Here is a 24,187-nt window from a genome sequence, read left to right on the forward strand (position 1 = left end):
GCCTCTGTGTGCTGGCACCCCACATTCCTCCTGTGAGTTGCTAGGCCAAGTCCTAGTCCCTCTCTGCCCCACCTGCTTCTGCAAACCTAAAGCTGAGCGTTGCTTCTGTGCCAGCATATGATAGGCCCAGGACACAAGAGTCAAGAGCGTGATTGTAGCTCCAGACCTGTTAGTACCCTGGATATAATAGGACCTCTTGCACCCTCTTTCCAGCTCTGTGGGATTTGGAGTTTGGCCCAAGGCCCTCCACTCTGTTAGTGTCCTCACTGAAAACTGCACACATGAACTTGGCTCTTTGATTGTGCTTGACCTACCTATTTGTACCCAGCTCCACCTTGTCCCAGCACTGAGCTTACCTCTCTGCCCAGATTAGCCTCTGGGTAGTTGCCTTAGTTACTTCTACTGCTGTGATAAGACACCATGGCCAAGGCAACTTACAGACAGAAGAGTTTATTTGAGGCTTACTGATTCAGAAGGCGAGGCCATGACCCTCTGAGTGGACCCTGTGGTGGGGAGGAGGTCAGCAAGCAGGCATGGCATTGGGGCCGTAACTGAGAACTTGGGTCTTGTTCCATAAGCATGGGGGCAGAAAGAGGTAACTGAGATGGCTCAGACTTTTGAAACAGCACAGTTGGCAAGCAGTGACACGTTTCCTCTAACAAGGCCACACCTCCCAAACAGTTCTATTAGTCGGGGACCAGGTATTCAAATATATGAGCTTATGAGAGCCATTCTCATTTAAACCACAGCAGTAGCCTTTTCTTTTCCTCCCAGTAGTTCAAGCTAAACCATCACTCTCTAAGGTTTTCACTAAGCCTTGGGTTTACATTTGGAAAACAGAGGTAATAATAGTAATAATAATAGTGATAATAATAGTACTAGTAGTAATAATGGTGCCTGTTTTATAGTTCACGGTGATTGATTATTGGCAACATCATAAAATAAATCAATATATATTAGATAAGGGTATTTATGATCCATCTCTTTCTTTTTTATTTTTATTTTATTTATTTGTTTATTTATTTTTGTTTTTTTGAGACAGGAGCTTTGGAGCCTGTCCTGGAACTAGCTCTTGTAGACCAGGCTGGCCTGGAACTCACAAAGATCCATGTGCCTCTGCCTTCCCGAGTGCTGGGATTAAAGGCGTGCGCCACCACCACCCAGCGATCCTTCTATTTCTAATAGTGAGTCCTCCAAGAGCAGGATTCCTAGCATTTTGTCCTTAATATGAAAGAAAATAAAACTATACAAAGAACCTTCTAGATTAGAAAAACCTCTACTTTCTTGTTTTCATCTTTCTGAATTCTATTACTGGGCAGAAGTATTAAAGAAAAACATTTTTTGGATGCTGGGAAGGTGGCTAAGGCAGTAAAGTGCCTGTGCTCCAAGAATGAGCTCAGATCCCGGCACCGGTAAAAAGCCAGGCATGGTGACACTCACCTGTCAATACATGCTCTGGCTTTCTTATTTAGACTCTTCAGGAAAGCTCACAGGAGGCTTTCGGGCTCTTTCCTCAGATAGCTAGGAGATTTCTGCTCTTGGAGGCACACTTTTCTTTCTTAACATGCTGCCTGCTTCTATTCTTTGCTAACTTCAAAGGCAAGACTTTCCTCTCTCCTCCTGGTGGTTTGGGGGCTTTCACTTAACCGGTACCATGTTTCTTCTTAAACACTTAACAAAATTGTTCTCAAGCTTAGGCCGAGAAGAAGGACGTGAATTATGAAATCAATCAGAAAGCTGATTGTTTTCCAGTCCTAATTCTGCCATGGATTCTTTGGTTTTGGTAGCAGAGAAGTGAATGAACTATTCTCAATGCTAAAAGTGTAACATTGAGTGTGAAACTTCACCTCTTCCATTCCAAATACTAATTCAAGCTGTAATTCCACTGAGTTGGATAGACTTTGAGTCTGGTTAATTCTTGGTGTGTAAAGTTTTTACTTACTTGAACTTTTTAATGAAGGTTAAAATTTAAAAAAAAATATATGAAAGAAAAATATTCTGACTGAAAGACTTGCTTCTGACTCTGGTTAAAGTGAAATTTTCATGGAGAGACACCCAGTCACACAGCAGGAAGAGTGGATGGGCCACGCTCCTTCTCAGGCAGTGCATTTGAACCTGTAGGTCCTTGTGTCTTTTTTTTTTTTAATAAAAAAGGAGACTTTCTTGGGCACACATTACTGAAGGTTTCTGCACGAGCAGCCCTGCCCTGCCTGCTTCTTGTCTCTGCCAGGATCCAGGGACTGCTTGGCAGTCCAGCAGTGGCAGGAAGGGAGCCTGCTCCTCCACTTACCTGACGGAGAAGGGTTTCCTCTTGCTTATTGAGGTTTCCCTCTCATGAACCCTTCCACTTTGCAAGCAAGGCTCTCTGCTAGAGTCTGTGCTACAAGGACTCCCTTGTGTTTACTGTCCATCGACTTCCTTGGCTAATGAAGTAACTGCCCACTTAAATCAGTTTTTAAATGAAGATGATAATACTTCTGAGTTGTTGAAGGCAGCATAGCGGATTAATGAACGCAGAACTCCTATGCCGATACCTTATAACAAGCGAACCTATTTTCCTTCCTGCTTTTTTTTTCTTTCTTCAAAACAAGTTCTCAATACATAGTCAAGGTTCTCCCTGCTTCAGCCTCTGGAGTGCTGGGATTACAGAAGGGTTCACCATACCAGCCTACATATGTTATTTTAATAAGGAGTAATCAAGAAAAGGGAATGAATCTCCATTTGGGAGGAAGCCGATGAGTTTATACTGAATTCCCAAGCACCTCCAGAATCTAAAGTGTTTGTAGAATGAACCAAGGGGTGAGGAACTTGCATAGCCTTTGTGTTTTCTCGGTGTGAATGTGCACTGCATCACTAGGACGCTCTACGCAATCAGTCGGTGTGCTCTTTGGGTGTTCCACTAGCAAGGAGCATGCTCCTCTCCGCCCTGCATTCTGTGTTTGCATGGTCACCGCAATCCGGGACCTCAGTGCTGTGCTTTTTTCACAATCATCCTGGGACCCTTCTCTCCCACCCCATGTGTGTGGGTGTGTAGGTGCTTATCTGTACAAAGGGACATGTGGCATGGGCACATGAGCACATGTATCTGCATGCATGTGGAGACCACAAGACAATATCAGAAATATCAGAAGGCTCTGCCCTCCTTCACGAACTATTTTTATTTTGTGTTTGAGTGTTTTGTCTGCATGTATGTATGTATGTGAACAACTTGCACGCCCAAAGAGATCAGAAGATGGCTTGGATTCCCCTGGAGCTGAAATTAGAGGCAGTTGTTAACCACTATGTTGTTGCTGGGAATGGAACACAGGTCCTCTGGACGAGCAGCAAGTACTCTTAACCACTGAGCCATTTCCATCCCAGCCCCCTCACCATTTCACTGTTCATAAGGAGATATTATCTCAGGACGTCCTTAGCTAGAGGAGGTCATATGCTGTTCTTAAAGCCCCCATGCTGCTTTCTTGGAGACTGTCATGTTTAAGCAATCCTCCATCCTCAAACTGGCAGTAAGATATCTCCATCCTGTTCAAGAAAACTTTCCAGAAGCCCTCTTAGTTGATTATTTTCCCCTTGAATTTTAAGATCCCAAATGGGAATCACACTCTTTTCCTAAACCATCCTATGGCAAGGAGGACAGGATTGCTATAACTGTCCCAGGCTCCTGATTGGGGTAGAAGGATAGATCTTGGGTAATCACCAATGGCCACATCAGGGGACAAAGATAAAGAATAGAAAATTCACCGTAGTATGTTTGTGGTATGATAAAATGGAAGATCTTACAAAATCCCAGAAAGCATGACTATGCACAGGCAGCCATATTGAATCATTTATTTTGAAAGGCATGGTTTTTTTAACTAGATTCAAAGCTTTCTGGAACCTGCACAGACTATGCTGATTGGCTCTCCTGCTGTGATGGCATTCCCCACCACATCTGTACTTTCCTCCCAAGAGTCCTTGGGTGCCACGAAGATTCTGTAAACTAGAAATCAGTACACATCTTCCTAGAGCACTAATGCTAGTTATGCATTCATAGAAAGAAAATCAAGGATCTATTACAAAGAAATATTCAAAACGTCATTGGAATCTTTTGAATGAACAACAAGACAAATTTCAAATGTTGATGAAATTGCCTTTAGCTCTCTATCTGGCCCGTCACCTTTGCACGTAATTCACTTGGTGGAACAGTTGAAAAGCTGAGATTACTCCGTGCGCCCTCTTCACCACATGACCATACTTTAATGACCATGGATTGTGAAAATGCTTCCTCAGCTAACTGGAATCTGATGTCTGCATGGCTGTGCCTTTTCCTGTACAACAGTGTTTCTATACGGCTATACTCTGAGTCTTAAAGTCTTTATTTTAATTCTGTTTCCTCTCTAAAACTACAGACTAGTGTGCTTGGGAAATGGCATTCAAAATGGAAGTGAGTGATGTCGGTAACCCTTGCTGCACTCTGTGCTTTTGGAGCAAATGAGGATCTGGGCTTAGAAGTTCTATTTTAGAGACATGAGCTGCATCATCATACCCTGCCCCTGGCATAACCTCTCCTAAAACAGAAGTAGCATCTGCATGTACCAGTGCACTCCCGAAAGGCGCTTTGGAGAGCTAAGCCACTTAAAAGGGATAAATATACCTCAGATAATCCTTGTTGCTCCTGTCAAGACCATTCTGAATCAGGTCAAATTAAGGTTACCATGGTTTAGACCTACAATTTGGTTCACCATCTTCTTTCTTTCCTCCGAGTATCTCCATCTTACTAGAACAATCCCACACTGAACTGTGTCTGATCTTTGGGTCTCCACCAATTTGTCCCAGTTAATTTTCTTGTTTTCAGCAGGTAGTTGGGTCCAGTCAGATACCAGCCTCAAATTTTCTCATCCTTGTAAAACGCTTCCAGACTTCAAACTTTGTCACAAGCATTATGTGGGTTCTGGAGGCTTTGTGTGTATTGTAGACATCTGTGCACTTTCATGTGGGTATATGTGGAGAGGTGTTCATGTATGTGGAGGTCAGAGGGCAAACAGAGAAGTCCTTCCTCAGGTTCTGTCCACCTTCCTTTTGAGACAGGGTCCCTTACTGGCTGCAGGTGAGCCTGGGGGAATCTGTTTAGAATGCCCCCACACTGCTTCTAGAAAGGTGTGCATGCGTAGTTTGCTTGCAGGTAAATCAGTGCACTAAGCAACACCTTATGCCTACAGCGGCCAGGAGAAGGTCTTGTTATATCCCCTGTAATTAGAGTTGCAGGCAGTTGTGAGCCACCATGTGTGGACTGGGAATGGAGCCTGGGTCTTCTGGAAGAGCAGCCAGTGGGCCTAACTATTGAGCCATCTCTCTAGCCCCCAGATGCTTTTTGATTTTTTAACGTGATTCCCAAGGATGGAACGCAGGTCCTTGAGCTTGGAGAGCAAGCACTTCACTGACTGAGGCGCCACTCCAGTCTAGTCTGTTTTCGTTTTCAATCAATTCTAGGTGCTCTCTTAAATTGCAACCAACTTTACAAGATGAAGACAGTCTCTTTTTGTAGGGCCACAGAGAGCTTTTACATTTGCATCCACAGTTCACAGGCTTATTGCAGACTTCCAAGGAGCCGGGTACAGTGCCAGGCACCAGGGTAGTGACAACTATACAGGGCCCCTGTGCTCCTGGAGTTCATACTAGAATCAAGCAATGTCAAACCCGGTAAGTGTTGGAGCACGGAAGATCAAGCTGCTGAGATGGATCAGCATGGAATCTGAGGCTTGAGAACAGGTGAGAGTTGTCTGGATGAAAGTTTGGGGTAGAGGAGGTGGTCCAGGTATGAAGTCAGAGCATTAGAACCCCAGGTGCCAACAGTGTCGTTTTCTCTAGTGAGACAGAGCGTGGAATAGAAACATGGTGGTTTGGATGAGAATGGCCCTCACGGGCTCATATATTTGAATGTGGCCTTGTTAAAAGGTATGTCACTTTGGATTTCCAAAAACCCACACCATTCCCAGTTAGTTCTCTCTGACTCTTGCTTATGGATCATGATGTGAGCTCTCAGCCCTTCCTGCTGTCCTGCCTTTGCTCTGCAATCATGGACTCTAAGCCTCTGAAGTCCTTAGCCCAATTAATCGCTCTCTTGAATGAGACTTGTCCATGGTGTCTTGTCATAGTGCTAAGAAGTGACTAAGTCAAGGAACATTGGAGCAGCTTCAGACATTACTAAGGGGCAGAGCCTTTCTGAAATCCAATGTTACTGCCTGGATTTTCAGACTTAAGTCATCATTACCCTCAAAGAAGTGGGAACTTCAGCACAGATTGAATGGGTTTGGAGATGTTAGGGTTGGAACCAGTTGAGTGCTCTGGGGTTACCTGTTGGAGGGATTCTTGCTTTGAAGGACACTAGGGTGAAGGAAATAAAAGTGTGAGACTTCACAAGTATGGAGATGCTCATTCTCAGGGATGCTCATTCTCAGGGATGCTCATTCGCAGGGATGCTCATTCTCAGGGATGCTCATTCTCTGGGCTCTCAGAAGGTTGAAGTCCTATAATTCCCACAGTGAAAGTTGGACCACCTTTGATTTGACAAACTCAGTATGTGATGTTCACCCATTTGGCAATGGAGAGCATCAATTTCATTTTCTGTCCAGACAATCTATGTGACTTTTGACACCTTGTGGGGTGGAAACAATTGTAACAGTTTTCCCTTGGGACTTATATTTTCCTATTCTTTTCTTCCTTTAAACCCAGTTTTACCAGATTGCCTCCAATGGCTTCTTACAACATGTGAGTCTTGAATGTGTGGCGTTGTCCTTTTTTCCCATTGCACCACCCTTTAGCTACTCTTGTAAAGTAACTCTCCACACCTGTGTCGTGAGGAGTGTGTCTATGTAGCACTGGCTGTATGGAGAGGGAGAGCCAATAAACTAGGAATCGCATACCTTTGGAAGAAAAGAGACACTATCTAAATACTTGGGTATATAATGTCTTTGTGTGTCTGTATGGGCTTTGTTGTTGTTGTTTGCGTTTTAAGACAGGGTTTCACACAGCCCAATGTGACTTCATTATGTAGCTGAGGCTGGTCTTGAACTCCTGATACCTCTGCCTCTATATCTCGAATGCTGAGATTATAAGCAAACACCACCAGACCTAGCTGGAATCTTTTGTCAGAGTTGTGAGTTCTGGCTCATCCACTGGAGCTCCAGATGCAGGACAGCCTTCACATCAGCAGGGCTACTGAGCAGCAAACAGTCTGAGCCATCTCATCTAGCATCCCGTGAAAGGGGGAGCCAGGGACTAAGGATGTGACCGAAGTTTCTCCTGCACTCACTGACTAGCATTCTGTTTGATGGTTTGTGCACTTCAAAATTAGAAAATTTAAAGTATCATGGGCTGTTATAGACAACCAGGGGAGGAAGCCCCTCCACCAAGTACAGGTCATCCAGGAGGCTCAACTCAGAACACACTATTGTTAATAATTCACACTAGGTAGAGTAATGCAGCCTTGACTCAAGCGCTGTGAATACAGAGGATCAGGAATTCAAGGTCATCCTTCGCTACATTATGAGTTCAAAGCCAGCCTGGACTACCAGGCTAACCTGGACTACAAGAGAGTCTGCAAGAGAAAAAGCAATAATAACCCGCACTATGGTTCCTTCATCTTTTGAAGTTTCACAGTTATGTTCATGTACAACATTTCTTTCTGGTTTTACTTTTACTTTTTCTTATAAAGTATGTTCTTTATCCACAACTATAGAGAGATGAGCCGCCTGTTTTTCAGTTGCAGGCAGTGCATTCACATACTTCTTATAGAACATTTGTGCATCCAGATTAAATTGTGCCCTGTGTTTCTGCCTTTTCTCTATGGTTCGCACGTCTACAGCCAAGGATTCTGCCGCTTCCTGTGTAGCGTTAGTTCTGCAGATATAACCCATGTCAAGACACTTCGCTGTTCTGAGAAGAAACCCTGTGCCCACACACAGTCAGTTCCTAGTTCCACTTCCTCCTCCAGCCCTAACCAAGCACTAATCTACTTTCCATCTCTACAGTTGGAGGCCTTCTATAGAAATGGGGCTGTGTGCTGTGGCTTTGCAGTCAGCTCTCACTCGGCGCAATGTGTTTGAGATATCCATCCACGGCATGGCCTATATTTTGTTCGTTTCTTAAAGTTCCTTGTTTCCTATTGATTATTTATTTCTGTGGTCCTGGGAATTGAACATAATACCTTGCAAATGCCCACCCACCACTCAGGTCTTAGCCCTTGGTGTTTGTGTGTTTCTTTGTTTTGTTTTTGAGACGGGGGTCTCTCTACATCGCCCTGGATGTCTTGGAACTCACTATGTAGACCAGACTGGTCTTAAACTCTCTGAAATTGGCCTGCTTTTGCCTCCTGAATGCTGGGGTTAAAGGCGTGTGCCACCACACCTGGTAGCCTTTATTTTTTTTGAGACAGTGCCTTGCTCTATTATTTAGGCTGTCTTTGAACTTGTGATCTTTCCCCCTCCCCTGAGTGCACGCTAATGTCCAGCACCAACTTCTTATTTACTATTAATTGTTCGACGTTTAGTCACATGACATAAAACTCATACTCTGAAGGCTGCACTATATTTTAGAATATTAAGTGTTGTGCTGTGATCACCACTGTGCAATTCCAGGCCAGTTTCATCACCCCCTGAGGAAATCCCTTATCCATTAAGGGTCATTTTTTTATCAACCCCACCTATGTCCACTAACATATTCTCCATTTCTAAGGTATGGTTTAGTTTTTTCTATTTCCTTTTACCTAACAGGATGCTTTCTGTATTAGAAAACAGTAACGTCTGTTGGTACTTTGATTCCTATTTATGGATGAATAACACAGATATACCATATTCTGTATATGTACTCATCAGGTGCTAGACATTTGAGGTCCCTCTTTGGGGCTACTATAAACAACATCACTGGAAAAATGCGTGTCCCAGTTTTCATTGAGCATGTGTTTTCCCTTCTCTTTGGTATATGTCTTCTTCCTTTTCATGGTTGAAAGGATTCAGTTGAATGGGAGTGTACCATACATTTCTCCGTGTGTGGTGCTGGGGATTGAACCCAAGGCCTTGTGAATACTGAAGCCAGGGGTCTCCTGCTGAGCTTCATCCTCAGCCCTGTATTTGAAAATCTCTTCATTGTGTAGTATTCATTGAGAATTTTTCCCTACCCTTCAACTGATCTAAATACTGTTACTATGAACTCTTCTTGGATATAAGGGTTTTTTTTATGCCTGCTTTACTTCTTGTGGAGTTCCTGGGTCATATGGACTCTTGAAAAATGCATTTCTTCCACAACAGTGCTATTCCCACCAGCAGTGTGGAAAGGATCACAGTTTCTCCACGTCTTTGCTAACATGTGTGTCTTAGGGTTTCTATTGTTGTGATGAAACACTGTGACCAAAAGCAACTTGGAGAGGAAAGGGTTGATTTTGCTTGCACTTCCATATCATAGTTCAACATCAAAGACAGTTGGGGCAGGTACTTAAACAGAGAAGAAACCTGGAGGCAGAAACTCATACAGAGGCTGTGGAGGGGTACTGCTTACTGGCTTGCTACTTATGGCTTGCTCAGCCTGCTTTTTTTTTTTCTAAAACTCTGGACTGCCAGCCCAGGAATGGACTGCCTACAAAAGGCTGTACCCTCCCACATCACTAGTTAAGTAAATGCCCTACGGACTTGCCTGAAGCCTGAGGCATTTTCTCCATTGACGTTTCCTCCTCTCAGATGACTCTGGCTTGTGTCAAGTTGACATAAATACTTTAGCCAGCACAATTTCTTACTATTCATATTTTGTTATTTATTCTCGTGGATTTGAAGCCATATATTATTGTGGTTTTGATTTGCACTTCCCTGTTGACTAGGGATGTTTTATCTCTTTCCGTGTGCTGATAAATTTTTCTTGTGTTCCATCTCTTAAAGAGGGGCATATTTTTTATTTGATGTCTACTTTATTTTATTTTTTTGAAACAGGGTTTCATGTAAACCTAGACCTCAAAGTTGCTATGTAGCCAAGGATGAACTGGAACTTCTGACCTTTTTTTCCCCCCTTAAGTGCTGAGATTAAAACACAAATGGACACCTATATATATAGTTTATACAGTGTCTGGAATGAAGCTCTGAGGTCCGTGAAGAGTAGGTAAATGCTCTACTAGCCCAGCTACTTTCCCAGCTGAAGGACATATTTTTAGGAGGCTCCACTTTGCGCCTTATTCTGGGAATCGTATTCTAAATCGACCAGAGTCCATCCTGGCGGGCAGCCCACAGAGTCCAAGTCTCTGAAAAAGGGAGAGACAATGACTAGGCAGCCAATGCCACCAGCCCAGACATACAAGCCACCAAAGGCATGACCCAAGATTACCTGTAACCTTACGAGACTCGAGACAATAACAGCTCATTCCTAGGTGTGTGCGTCTACTTTCAGTGTGTTTGGTCTACGCCTCCAAAAAGTGAAATCTAACCTTGTTTTTCCTTGTTGACTTGAAGCAGATCATGCCTCCCCTCTGCTTTGCTCTCCACACTGCCCACAGCTCTCTGCTTACTGTTTCTCAGCTGTGCGGACGACCCCTAGCCTGGAGGCCTGCGCCGTGCTGGCTTTTGGTTCTTCTCGCGGAGAATCCATTTCATAGTGAAGTACAGTATGTCGCTACTTTCCATTGTAAAGTTAATTTTAGAATTGCAAGAAGCGAGAGATACTTTTTTGTGTCTCTTTGGGGGTTTGTTTGTTTTGTTTTGTTTTTGATACTCAATTTGGCTTTTCTTTTGCTTGTATTGCCAAGGGCCAGATATTTGAAATTCCTAGCAATAATCATACCAGATTTTCTGTCCTTAGGCTGGTGATGGGAAAATGTCTATTTTCAAGACTGATCACTCAGGTTTGTTAGAAGACTGAGATAGACTGGCCTTAAGTTCTTTGTTTTAATTTTAAGGATTTCCCATCCTTGACTGGCACTGGCCGATTTCTCCCTTTTCACTTTCCTGTCCGTCCCCAGGAGGGTCGGTTAGAAGGTCTTTTAAGAACAAGAATTTGCACGATTGTGTTTCCCTTCTACTGTTTGTTGTACAGAAGTGATGGGCCTCTGTGTCTCAACTCACTGGTCCTTCATACTCTTTTCTGTCACTTGTCTTCTTAGGTCTATTTTTTTTTTAATTGTCATCATTTTCTTATGTAATCCTGGTAAATCCAAGAGGTGTGCTTCCTGTCACACTCAGTTCCCAGATTAATAAATTGCATTCTGTTGGAGCCTCTTGGTATGAGCCTCTTGTCACAGCAGCCCAAGCTAAGACAGTGCCTTAAAATTTCAGTATGAGGCCAAAGAAAAGTATAACTGATAAATACAAAAAGAAACCTTTGTCTCCCAGAGCAAGACTGAAAGTTTAGCAGCTACACCATTATAAGAATGACTTTATACTTTTCCCCACTGATCTTTGGCAGGTATTCTGACCTCTCTATGTATCGGATTCATATCTATCGAGTGGGACGAACATGACCTTTTCCACTTCTTAATCTTGGAAAATACCGTGAAAATCAACGGATGGAGAAGGTGAAGGCCTCTGTCTTTATTTAGGAGAAAAAGATGCTATCGGATTTATTACAGTTTATTTTTGTCATTGTCGATGTGGATGTAAATGAGGTATAAACACAAGGTGACAGGTTATGGGGTGGGCAGTCAGTCACAAGCCTGTCACCTTTGCTTCTGTAAATGGGGTCAGGCTTTTCTGTCTGGTCCACACCATCATCCATAGAGCCAGCGTCCCCTTCAAACACTTTCACAGTCAGATCAGTGAGGTCTAAAACTGGACCCGGAAGAGTTTCCAGCATCTGCTCAGTGGGCTAATGAGAAAAGTGGGAACAACCAGAAGCCTAGAACTGTGTTCTAATTTATACAAGAAAGGCAGTGCCCCTCCTCTTGCATTTGAGGAGGGAGAATACAACTTGATACAATGAAGGATGAAAGTTTCGGGAGAATGAGGAATTTTTACCTACCCTCCTTTTGTGGTGTTGAGTACCTAGTCTAGAGCTGCGCATGTTGTACAAGTACTCTACCAACCTCTATCCATAACCTTCGTTTCACTGTTTATTTTGAGGCCTGGCCTTAGTGTGCTTCCAAGGCTGGCCTTCAACACACTGTGTGGCCAAAGCAGACCTTGAATTCAGGATCCTTGTACCCTAACTTTAACCCCCAGTAGCTAGAATGAAAAGCCAGTACTACAAGGCCCAGCTCCTCTTCCTTTATTGTGCAAGTTAAAAGTGTTTTCTGGAACCTACTTCAAACTCTTCCTTTGCACCCTGCGACTCTGAGGGTGGACCCCTACTTGGCTGCCCTGGTCCCCTTTCCCCTTGCCTTTCTCTCTCTTCCCTTCTTTTCCTTCCCTCTCCTCCCCTCCCCTCTCCTTCCCTCCCCTCCCCTCCCCTCCCCTCCCCTCCCCTCCCCTTCCCTTCCCTTCCTTCCCCTTCCTATCCCTTTTCTTCCTGACCTTCTAGGGATGGAATGATTTTGCCAAAGCAGAAGCTGAATCACTGCCTTCATGTGGGATGTTATTTAATGTGTCATGCTGCCAGCCTTTGGGGATGCCATTCATAGGCACAGAAGTCAGCATCCTTCATCTTTGGCTGCAGGAACAATGGTAGGTTTCCTGTACCTGAGGCCCTACCTGTTCTACTGCTTGTTTCCTTCCTCTCCTGCTCCTTGAGGACGAGGCTGATGAACTAGATACCCCTCGGTGAAAGGAGACAGAGAACAGGAAAGGGTGGAACCAGAGCCTTCTGCTCTAGTGGGACTGCAAAAGAACATATCCCTGCTGGCCAGGTCCTCCAGCCTTTGGGAGTAAGAGGCAGAGCAGGGAGGTGCACAGGCCTCTACACAGGAAACAGTTACTGCTGTGCAGGATGGGTTCTCAGAGGCCTGGAGCTGACTGCATAGAGGACAACTTCTCCTACCAACCTCTCCCTCCATTCTGTATCAGTTATTTACTTTACTTTTGTGGTGTTGAGTACCTGATCTAGAGCCGTGCATGTTGTACAAGTACTCTACCAACCTCTATCCATTACCTTCATTTCACTGTTTATTTCGAGACCTGGCTTTAGTGTATCTCCAAGGCTGGCCTTCAACTCACTGTGTGACCCAAGCAGACCTTGAACTTCGGATCCTCATACCCTAACACCCCCAGTAGCTAGAATGAAAAGCCAGTACCACCAGGCCCAGCTCCTCTTCCTCCACTGTGCAAGTTAGGAGTGTTTTCTGGAACCTACTTCAAACTCTTCCTCTGCACTCTGCTACTTTGTGGGTGCACCCCTACTCGATTGCCCTAGGCCCTTATCCCTAGTGTCTCCTGGATCCTTGTTGTCCTTCTCCCTAAAACTCACAAATATATAAGGTTTCTGACCTCGGGACCTTAGTTATCCCAGGTGTCTGAACCTCCGATTTCTAGCCTATCACCTCCTTGACTGTCACCAGCTCTCCTGTCCCTAGCAGTCAGATCTTAGCCTCAATGTTCTTTGCTCCGGGAGACATTCTTGACTCCACCCTGCGTGACACACCTCTTGAAGGTCCCCCTGTGGCACTGCCTGCTCCTTTACGATCCACACTCAAGCGTCTGACGTTCTCATTCCCCTCAAAGGCCCTCACAGACAGAGATGGTCTCAGTCCTGTCGCTGTGTCCTGAGTGCTTCGCTTGGGACCCCGGCTGTTACGTGGTACTAATGATTGCTGTTGGCAAAGGCACGTGTGTGTTTGGAGACCGGCTGGACTGCCTTCCGAATTCGCTGCTGAGACAGACATGTGTTGTTCAGTTCGGTCGACAGAGACTGCCTGCGCTGTGCCAGCCAGGATCATGGATGGCTGGGAAAGACCCTTCCCCAGTGTCCAAGCAAAGACGCTGACAGTTGGTCTTACGTCTGCACTTAGGAAACAGACGAATGGCCATGCTCACTTTCTCCTTTTGATTCCGTCTGGGGCCCTCGCACATGGAATGATGCAGCCCACATACAGGCTGGATCTTCTCAGTGTAGAAAGTCTCTCAGAGGCCTGCTCAGAGGCTTGTTTCATGGTAATTCTAAATCTCATTTAACTGACGACCAAGATCCATTATCATAGTCATAAACACCTTCCAGAAGCTACGATGATCCTTCCATGGGGAACTATGCCAGGATGCCCTGCTTCTGGGTGGGTGGTGCTGTAGGCTTCCTCACAGAGCAGGGAAAGCAAACTGCAGGTGACCTTCTTCTGCCTTGTCTGCAGTGCGACGCCTTCACAACAGTACACATTTCTGGAGAAGGATTAATACTCCACGTTGGGGTCAGCCTAGGAGGAAAAATTTTTTAAATGCCAAAGAACTAGGCCTGGGGACACATGCCTGTAATCCCAGCACTCAGGAGGCTGAGGAAGAAGGATCCCCAGCACGAAGCCAGACTGTGTTACTTGGTATCTTAGTTAATTTTCTGTTGCTGTGAATAGATACCACGACCAAGGCAGCTTGTAAAAGAAAGCATTTAACTGGCGGCTTGCTTACAGTTTCCGAGGGTGAGTCTATGACCATCGTGGTCAGGAGTGTGGCATCAGGCAGGTATGACGGTGAGGAGTAGCTGAGGGCTTGCATTTTATCTGCAAGAAGGAGAGAGAGAGAGAGAGAGAACCTGCCAGGGGCTTTTGAAACCTCAAAGCCCATCCCAATTGACACACCTCCTCCAACAAAGCCACACCTTCCAAAAGCCACACCCAATCCTTCCCAAAACAGTTGCACCAACTTGGGACCAACCATTCAAACACATGAGCCCACGGGAACCATTCTCACCCAGACCACAACACACAGTGAGCTTCAAGCTAGATTAACTACACCATGAGATAGTGTCTCAAGAAACAAACAAAATGCCAAAGAAAAGCTGAACATAAATAAAACAATTAAGCCAAAAGTAAAGCAAGAAAATATCAATAGCTTGTGATGAAAATTATGCCTTCTTTTTACGATAAATATTTTGAAATGAGAAAATGAAACAGTGGGAAGCGGAATTCCAGTTCTTTCTTTGAAGGCTCCGAGTTCCTTGTACTTTGTGGGGTGTGGAAGCTGAGATGAAGTGATTGTTGCTTCATCCTTCTCCCGCTGGTCCCTTAGGGAGGATGTTTCTGCATGGTGGACGTCATAGGAGGGAAGAAGTGGGGTGTGGAACCGGTTTCACTAGACCTGGGGTCCTTCAATCCCGGATCTCTGATGTTGGGGTACTGTCGTGCACACTGCAGCATGCTGAGCAGTATCCCAGATCTCTATAACTAGCCACAAAATATGCAGATTTCAAAGTGGGGTGCAAAATTATTCTTACTCAGAAACCATTGAGCTGGACCTTGCATGCGTCCGCCTTAAGCCTTGGGCCAGATAGCCGTAGTTTTTCAGAGCTTGACTTCAGGAAGGAGGAGCACAGCTGAACCCTGTCTACAGATGCTAGGAGGGCTCCTGCTTCTTTTCTCATCTTGCTCTTTAGAGATGTGTATCCTAGGTGGGACTGGAACTTATTATGGAGCCCAGGCTGCTCCTATATTTGAGCTCTGTCTGCCTCAGCCTCTCCAGGGCTAGGATTACATCATCATACCCCACTCAGATGGACTCTTAACTATGGGGACAGCTGGAAGCCATGTTAGAGCTGGCTGCCTCTCCGTTTCTAGGGGTGTCGGTTCGTACCATCTTTCTAGTACTCTCTGCTGCTCTCCTTCCTGCTGAGGTTTAAAGAAGCCTCAGGGAAGAGGACAAGTATTCTCTGACTCCACAGCATCACTCCCAGGTGTGTGAGTAATGCTGTCAGCCAAAGCATCCCATCCCTAACCCTCCGGAGAGAGCTCCAGGAAATTACAGTGTATTGCAGGGAGCTCTGATGCTGGGGAGAGGGGAAGTCTGCTTCTTGAGTTAAAAAGGGGAAACAAGACGGTTTTCAAACTAGTGTAATGTAGCTCTCTTCCCATGGAAAATTACAGAGCAGCTTCAAGGTGTGTATCTGGGATCTGGTCCTTCCCTGCCGCTGATCATCCAGGCTGCTCATTTTCTCTGCTGCTACCCGCGTCTGTTCAACTGCACTCGGGTCAGTTCCTGGAATGGAAGAGGAAGCATCTATACCTGTGTTTGGTGGGAACGGTGGCTTCTGTCTTACAGCCAATTTTGAGTGTACGCTGTCTTCCCAAGTCTACAGAAAAGGCAGGCTCTGGTGGGGAAGACTGAGCTTCTAAAAGCATTTTAGGGAACTGGAAGCAGAGCCTCAGAACTGCTCCTAAAAACAAGTCACCTCTGATTCTTACCCTCAGCAAAGAAAAACGATCTACAGAGTCACTTAAAAATTGTTTTCAAAAGAGCATATTTGTGAATGTATGTTTGCATATTGGTGTGGCTCCGTGTGTGGGGTGCAGGCATGCCTACACATATATGTGCATGTGGAGTCTAGAACTCTTTCTTGGTTTTTGTTGTTAGCTCATTTGTTTGCTTGTTATTTTTGCTTTGATTTGTTTTGAGATAGGGTCTGTCACTGACTAGAGTTTCAGGATTGGATTAGGCCAGCAAATCCCAAGGTTCTACCCATCCCTGTCTTTGAGATTACAAGCACTGAGATCACAAGCATAGACCAATTTAAAAAAAATGCATATTTGGGCACTGGAGAGATGGCTTGGCAGTTAAGAGTACTGGGTACTCTTCAAGAGGACCTGGAATCCAGTCCCAGCACCCACGTGGCAGCTCACCACTGTCTGCAACTCTAGTTTCAGAGGATCTGACGCCCTCTCCTGGCCTCCACAGGCACTGCATGCACATGGTACACAAACATACACGCAGGCAAAGTACTCAGACACATCAAATAAAAACTTTAATGTTTATTTTACTTTTTGTTTTATTTAAATCTGAAAAGTTCAGACAATTCCTGCTTTTGGTACTGAGCGTGGCTAGTTGTACCGGGTGCTTGCCTTTTGTTGGCCACCATTCTAAACACTTCCTGAAGAGTCTTTTGACTTGAGCTTCCCCAGACCCTGCATAGTGGGTTCTGATAATATCTCCCTGTCATACCTGAGGACATTCAGACTTTGCTTGTTTAAAGGGTGTATTCAAGGCACTCAGGGTTTGAAAGTGGGTTTAGATCCCATTCACCATCCCTCTCCTCCACAGGGGGGGCATTTTTGATGTGAAGTGGAAGTCACTAACTTCCATACCCATGGCTTCTGGTCCACGAGTAGCCTGAAAACTCACAACCCCAACAAGCCCCCAAGTGCTGCTGACTGGCTGGTCTGGCGAACTCTTTCTCCTTGTCTCCCTTCCTGAAAAGGTGCTCAGGCCTTGGTCGGCAGTAGGCATGAGGGTGGTACCTCGGTGGGCCAAGTGCTTATTATGCAAGCGTGCGTTCAGAGCCTCAGCACCCAAGCAACAACTGTCAGATAGCATGAGTGCCTGTAACCCCAGAACTGGGAGGCGGAGACAGGCAGATCCTGGGGCCACATTAGCCAGCCAGTCTAGCCAAGCAGTGAGCGCCAGGCTCAATGAGAGACCCTGTCTGGAAGAATAAGGTAGAGGGGCTGAGGATATAACTCAGCCGGAAGGATGCCTACCTGTCAAGCATGTACAGGTTCTGAATTTAATCTCCAGTACTACATAAACTGGGTGAAGTGCTAGAACCTTCTTGTAATCTCGGCACTTGGGAGGTAGAGACAGGGGATCAGAAGTTCACGACCATCATGGCAACATAGCAAGTTTGAGGGCAGCCTGACTCCATGGGCTCTCTTTGGAAAGAATACTAATAATGTGGCCAAGTGACTGAAGAAGACACGAACATTGACTTTAGCCTCCATGTGAGCAGGCATGGGCACCACAAGCATGTCTACGTGAGCAAGCATGGGCGCACACAAACATGTATGTCCACATGAGCAAGCATGGGTGCACGCAAGCCTGTCCACGTGAGCACACATGGACGCACGCAAGCCTGTCCACGTGAGCAGGCATGGACGCACACAAGCCTGTCCACGTGAGCAAGCATGGGCGCACACAAACATGTCCACGTGAGAAAGCATGGGCGCACACAAACATGTCCACGTGAGCAAGCATGGGTGTATGCAAGCCTGTCCACATGAGCAAGCATGGGTGCACGCAAGCCTGTCCCCATGAGCAGGCATGGACGCACACAAGCCTGTCCACGTGAGCAAGCATGGGCGCACACAAACATGTCCACGTGAGCAAGCATGGGTGCACGCAAGCCTGTCCACGTGAGCAAGCATGGGTACACGCAAGCCTGTCCACGTGAGCAAGCATGGGTGCATGCAAGCCTGTCCATGTGAGCAAGCATGGGCGCACACAGGCATGTCCCCGTGAGAAAGTAAAGGAAGAAGGAGTGCTCTCTTGAGCACTGACTTTGAATTTTGAGTGACAATGTCTCAGGCTGCAGTTGACTGCTGACATGAAACCGGATCGGTACCTGCCAGTGTGTCTCGAGAGCATCTTTTCTCGGAGGACAGTGTCACGAGACACAGGTAATTGACCTGCTGGAGGTGTTATTGTGGTATTCCCTAGGCCTCCTGGCATTTCCGAGAACTGAGTCAGCCTCATCATTAAAAGAAGATGTGCGTACCCAAGGTTTACTTTACAGGCTGGTTTCTGAAGTTCAGTAGTTTCCCATGAGCGAGGTGGCATTTGTTTTCCACAGTACGCATGGTTCATTTTATCCCAATTCAGTAAAACCTCCTGTATCAGATGGTACGTAAACACCATGACTGCTGTCCTGGTGCACTCCAGCAAGAATGTTGATACGAACGGGCAGACAGGTTTATTGCCGAGAAAGATCAGCAGCTCTCAGAGCAGCTGTGTCTATGCATCCTACAGACCACCAAGCAATTAAAAAAAAAAAGTTTTCCAAACACTTTGAAGCCAGCAGGGTTTTTTTGAGGCCAGATTTTGGTGTTGTTTTGAATGCTTGTGTTTCACCTGAATTAAGATGCTAAGGGCACATTTGAAACCTGAAATGAAGCTGACTGACTCACGGATAATCTGTCCTGAGGCCTCCGGAGCTTGTTTGGAAGAAAAGCTTTGGCATCTTACCTCCCTGCCACTCAATAGCAAAGATAATAGCACAGGTGTGAATCCACCAATGAAATGCTCACCGTTGTGAATTCAGAGGAAAATACCTGAGAACATCTCCATCCTGGAATCTGGTACAGCGGGGGTTTTTTATTTGTTATTGTTATTAGCACATATTAATTCTATATAATAATGGGCTTCACATGATACTTCCATGCACGTGAATGATGGAATTTGATCATAATCATCCCCATTGCCTCTCCTGATTCCCTCCCCTTTCTATTGGTCTCCTCTCTCTCCCCAGGTATCCCCACTTATACTCTCTTTCTTTGTGTGTGTATATGTGATCCAATAGGTTTAATTGGGTTGCTCCCAAGGTGCAGTGATCTCGCTCTGAGAAATGGGATAGGATTCTGGGAGACTGCAGTGTACAAACATTCCAAAGGAAAATCCAGACTGGGGGTATGTGGGACTCCTTGGATTCCCTTTTCAAATGCCTTAAATGATATTAGTCCCGATGGGAGACCTTTAAAAAGCACGAATAGTCCCATGGCTTCTTGAGCTGAGGAACAGGTTTTAGTTTTCTATCTATTTATTTATTTCGTATTTGTTTCTGAATGGCAAGCTCCCCATTCTGGTTCGTGGTGCCAGCTGCAGCTAGGAATATTATACGAACTGACCAGGGATCCTCTTTCGAAGCTTCTGGTTCCCAGCAAGTCCCTACTGGGTGCTGTTTGCAGAGGACCAAAGATGCCTTGTTTTCCTTCTGAGCCCACAGCTGCCCTGGAACTGGACTCACGGGGGTACCAGGGGACTTGCTTTGCTTGTGGCCACAGCAGGCTGGCATTTACTTGAAAGACCCTCAAATTAGGAGCAAAGACAGTCTGGAGGCGCGTGCACCCTGTTGCGTTGAGGCTTTTCACATCTGGCTTCGGTAGAGCCAAGAAAACATGCACAATTCCCCCAGGGGTGAGATCTAAAGGGAGATGTTACTGATTTTTTTTTCTTCCCCTTCCTTCTGCCTCTGTGACTTTCCCAAAGGTGTTTATCAGTGAGGTGCGGACAGAGCAAGATGCGAGGCAGAGAGCTTATAGAATAGAATAAAGGGGTCCCGGGGCTCTGCGTGTGTGTGTGTGTGTGTGTGTGTGTGTGTGTGTGTGTGTGTGTGTGTGTGTGGTGTATGCAAGCGCACTGAAATGCAGCTCCCCACTAGGCCTGCAAAGAGTTATTGGGCTCCACCAGTGGCCTGGTGCCCTGGAGCAGCGCCGCGGGGAGTCCTCACCGGCCAGGGCTTCCCGCGCCCAGGGAGCGCCTGGGGCTGGCCTGGCGGAGCTTAGGAAGCTGGCGCTGCGGGCGGGCGGGGTGACACAGCCTCCGTGCCAGCCGCAGCCGTTGGCTGGCTGGCGCCCAATCCCGGGGCATGCCGCCCTAACCTGGCCGAGACATACAGTGAAAAGCGAGTTTGGTGGCAGATCTGAGCCCTAAAGGTTGCCAGCTGCAACAGCGTGGCAAGCCCAGTATCGGGGACCCGAGGCTTGGAGGGAAAGCAGCGGCAATGGCTTCGGTGTTCATGTGCGGAGTAGAGGACCTGCTGTTCAGCGGCAGCCGCTTCGTGTGGAACTTGACGGTGTCCACGCTGCGGAGATGGTACACCGAGAGGCTGCGGGCTTGCCACCAGGTGCTGCGGACATGGTGCGGGCTGCGGGACGTGTACCAGGTGAGCCCGTGAGCCCGCGCCTGGGGCCATTGCGGGATGCAGGCGCTCCGCCGGGAGCCGGTCCACCTGTATGATTTCATAACCTCAGGCTTCCGATACCTTTGTTTTCAACTTCTAACGGGTAGCTTGGTGCTTGGGTCAGATCCTCAGCAGCTCTGTTAACGGTGGCCTGACATTTTTTTTTTCCTCAGTTGGACATGGGGGCACTTGGGAGTTACTCCCCCACACACACCGGCAGCCATGTGTCATAAAGTGGTGGAGGTCCCTACCTGCTGGCACTAGTAAAGGGGACTGTGGCTTTGTGGCAGAGCGTTTATGGAAAGCGACTTTGAGGTTGAGAGGATTATTTCTATTCCATTTCATTGGGGGTGGCCATTTCGAAAGCTATGATTTCCCATCATTGCTTGCTGTCAGCATGTCTTAGTGAATTTGCCTTCTTCCTTCTGATTTTACTGCGCTTTTCCAGCAGGCAGCCTCGGCTTGCAGAGAGCAGCCAGGAAAAGCTGATTCTGTGCTCTGTCGGCTGGCTTTGGGGAGGAAGGACAGCAAATCTGTGCACTCTGTGAGAGGCTGACTGGCTAGGGAAGGGAAGGGTGGCTTGGCCAAGCACTAGAATGCTTATGTTTGGATTTAATCTGTCACACAACACAGCCTCTTTATTCCTTTGCTGGCTCCTTCTTGCAGGCAAATTCTGTAGCAACTTTGCCCAATGAGGAGACCATTCATCCTCTCTGGGACCGCAACTTACCTGAATTTTTATGAACAGTAGTATATGGATTTAAAAGTTCTCTGTTTTGGTTATTAATATCTTTAAGATAGAGTATAAAAACTACAGAGTTAAACTATGAAGGTTTTACCTGGACTTATTTCCCGAGTATGGGGTAACTTTATTACAGTCTTTGAAACCCCTGACATGTAACTCGACCCTATCCCTAATAGGGCTGAAATGTTTCTGTCATAGTTTCCCCCTCATGTGACCAAGCTTTGATTTTGAAAAGTCATAGTCTTCCATCAACCGGATAGAATAAAGGCCAGCTAAGGACAGACTCTGAAAGTTCTGAGGAATGAATGTTCGCTTTCCATCCTTGTTAAAATATAAAGAACAGACCCAGGCCAGCTGGCCTTGGTGAGTTCCCGATAGAACATCCCCATTGTCTCAGTGTGTGGGTGCACCCCTCGCGGTCCTGAGTTCCTTGCTCGTGCTCCGTCTCCTTCTGCTCCTGATTTGGACCTTGAGATTTCTGTCCCGTGCTCCTCTGTCTCTGTCTCCTTTCATCCGGACTGGCTGAACATAGAGGACAATGAGGAATACTGAGAACTCAAGAATAATCGCAGAGGGTTTTTGATCCTACTGCACGTACTGGCTTTGGGGGAGCCTAGGCAGTTTGGATGCTCACCTCAGGAGACCTGGACAGAGGTGGGCGGTCCTTGGGCTTCCCACAGGTCAGGGAACCCTGATTGCTCTTCGAGCAGATTAGGGAGGGTGACTTGATCGGGGGAGGGGGAGGGATATGGGAGGCGGTTGCGGGGAGGAGGCAGAAATCCTTAATAAATAAATAAATAAATTTAAAAAAAAAAAATAAAGCAAAAAAAAAATATAAAGAACATTTTAACCTGTGATTCCATGGCTCCTGGCTTGCCTAACATGTCTGTGATATTAATGCATTTTGAAATGGAGCCAGCAGGGCACATTGAGAGCCCTGGAAGGCCGCTGGGGCTTGAGAGCATTAGAGAACTGTAGAAAGAGCCCATCTGGCCACAGGAGACTACACCCCTGGCTTTTGGGAACCAGGCAGACCTTTTCTTAGTTGGGAAGTTCCTGTTCGGTTTTGTTTATAGAGTAAGTGCCCACCCCTGTGTCGTGCTGCCTCTCCTTTTTAATATCTGAGGAACATTCAAAAGGCAAGCACAAATATCGTAGCCAACCAGACAGGCTCCGTGCCCCACTGGCCATGGATTCAGAGGATTTGTGGCTTAACGCTAATGCTGTTACTGAGCAATTTAGAAAGAAAGCTTCCGAACACCCGAGAGTCTTTGGCTTCTCTTGCAAGATGGATCAGTTGTTATTCTTTTCGATTCTGAAAGTGTTTTGTGTGGGGGGCTCATGAGTATGTGGGTGCACACATGTAGGCAGGCATGTGGTCCATGTGTATGTTGTGTGGCCAGAAGTATCCCTCCTCAGCAATATCATTCTCCTTAGTTTTGAGACAGGGTCTCTCATTCACCCGGGGCTTGCTATCCAATATCCCAGACTGAGTCGCAGACCTAATGCTTGGTCATTTTTAAAGATGTTTGTTTGTTTTTTTCGTTCTGGGTGTGAAACCAGGACCTTAGTCTTTCTAGGTGAATACTCTACCTCTGAGCTCCAGGCGGGATTAGAAAGATCATTTTTCCAAAAAAACCAAACAAATAAAAACGCTTTTCAAACGCTGAGCAATAAAATAGTGGTGCAGATTGTAGAGACTGAGAAGTAGTAAAGAAAACGGTTTCTACCCTCAGCCCCCTAGACAGACAAGGGACAGGGACGAGTCCAAGCTCTCCCAGTGTGGGGCCACGGGGAAATGAACTTTCCTGTGCCTCACTTTCATCATCTGTAAAGTGGGGGTAGAACAATGCTAATTAAAGAGGCTAATAAGAGTTAATTGACGTGTAGAATATTTAGCACACTGCCTAGAGCTTGGAAAGCATCCAGTAAATATTATCTGTTCTATCTAGGATTTTTTTTTTGATGGCGGTAAGAGCTAGGGAGTCAAAAGAGGTAAGAGCGACGCAGCTGACGCTCTACTCAGAGAGCAAATGTGCATGCAGTTTGACGAGGGCACTGTGCTCGTTTCCCTAGCCTGCTGTGTGTGGTTATCGGCTCATCCTCCTCAGACCCCTTTCCTCCTGGCGTCTGATAAATGTGGCCATCCGTCAGGCTTACGTATCAACATAGCCAGAGAAGGAGTGGATTGCTCATATCCATCTATCAAAAAAATCCCTATGTATCCTCTGGGCTGCTATGTAGGGTCTGCCCACCCAGATGTTATGCACCGCCACTAATTGGCCCAGGGAACAGGATGACTCTCCACACATCCTCAGTGGCATGCTACGGCCCAAAAGGAACAAAAATGGTTTCTGGAGGCGATGCAAAAGGAAAAAGCTTCCTCCTCACTCTGGTGTGTAGCTCACTGGTAGAGCCCTTGCCTAGCATACGTGAAGCACTGGGTTCAATTCTCAGGGTGTCAATAATAACAATGATGATAATAATAAATAAGCAAAGATTCAATGTGTGGCATTCAAAGTGAAAAGGGGAGCCGGTGAGCTGGCTCGGCAGGTAATGGCGCTTGCCTCCAAGTCTCGTGACCTGATTTCAGTGCCCAGAACCCACAGGGTGGAATGAAAGCAGACTCCTACAATTGTCCTCCGACCTCCACTCGGACACATGGCACCCACCCAACCACATGCAAACCCAAATAAA

General features: G+C 46.3%; 1 protein-coding gene across 5 annotated transcripts in view; it reads left to right on the forward strand.

Moving 5' to 3' along the window:
- The window catches only part of Frmd4b (FERM domain containing 4B), a 326,048-nt gene that overhangs the window by 122,642 nt on the left and 179,219 nt on the right, over window positions 1-24,187 (forward strand). Inside the window, exon 1 of one of the 5 annotated variants that reach the window (XM_075983374.1) lies at window positions 20,298-20,727. The exons of 2 other annotated variants lie outside the window; for them this stretch is intronic. In XM_075983374.1, coding sequence (XP_075839489.1) covers window positions 20,566-20,727 — 162 coding nt within the window. In that variant the 5' untranslated portion in view covers window positions 20,298-20,565. Of the gene's footprint in view, window positions 1-20,297; window positions 20,728-24,187 lie in introns of those variants that run through there. 2 more of the 5 variants (XM_075983373.1, XM_075983375.1) reach the window with 2 other exon arrangements.

This window comes from Microtus pennsylvanicus, chromosome 8 (assembly GCF_037038515.1).
Source record: "Microtus pennsylvanicus isolate mMicPen1 chromosome 8, mMicPen1.hap1, whole genome shotgun sequence".
Lineage (NCBI taxonomy): Eukaryota > Metazoa > Chordata > Mammalia > Rodentia > Cricetidae > Microtus > Microtus pennsylvanicus.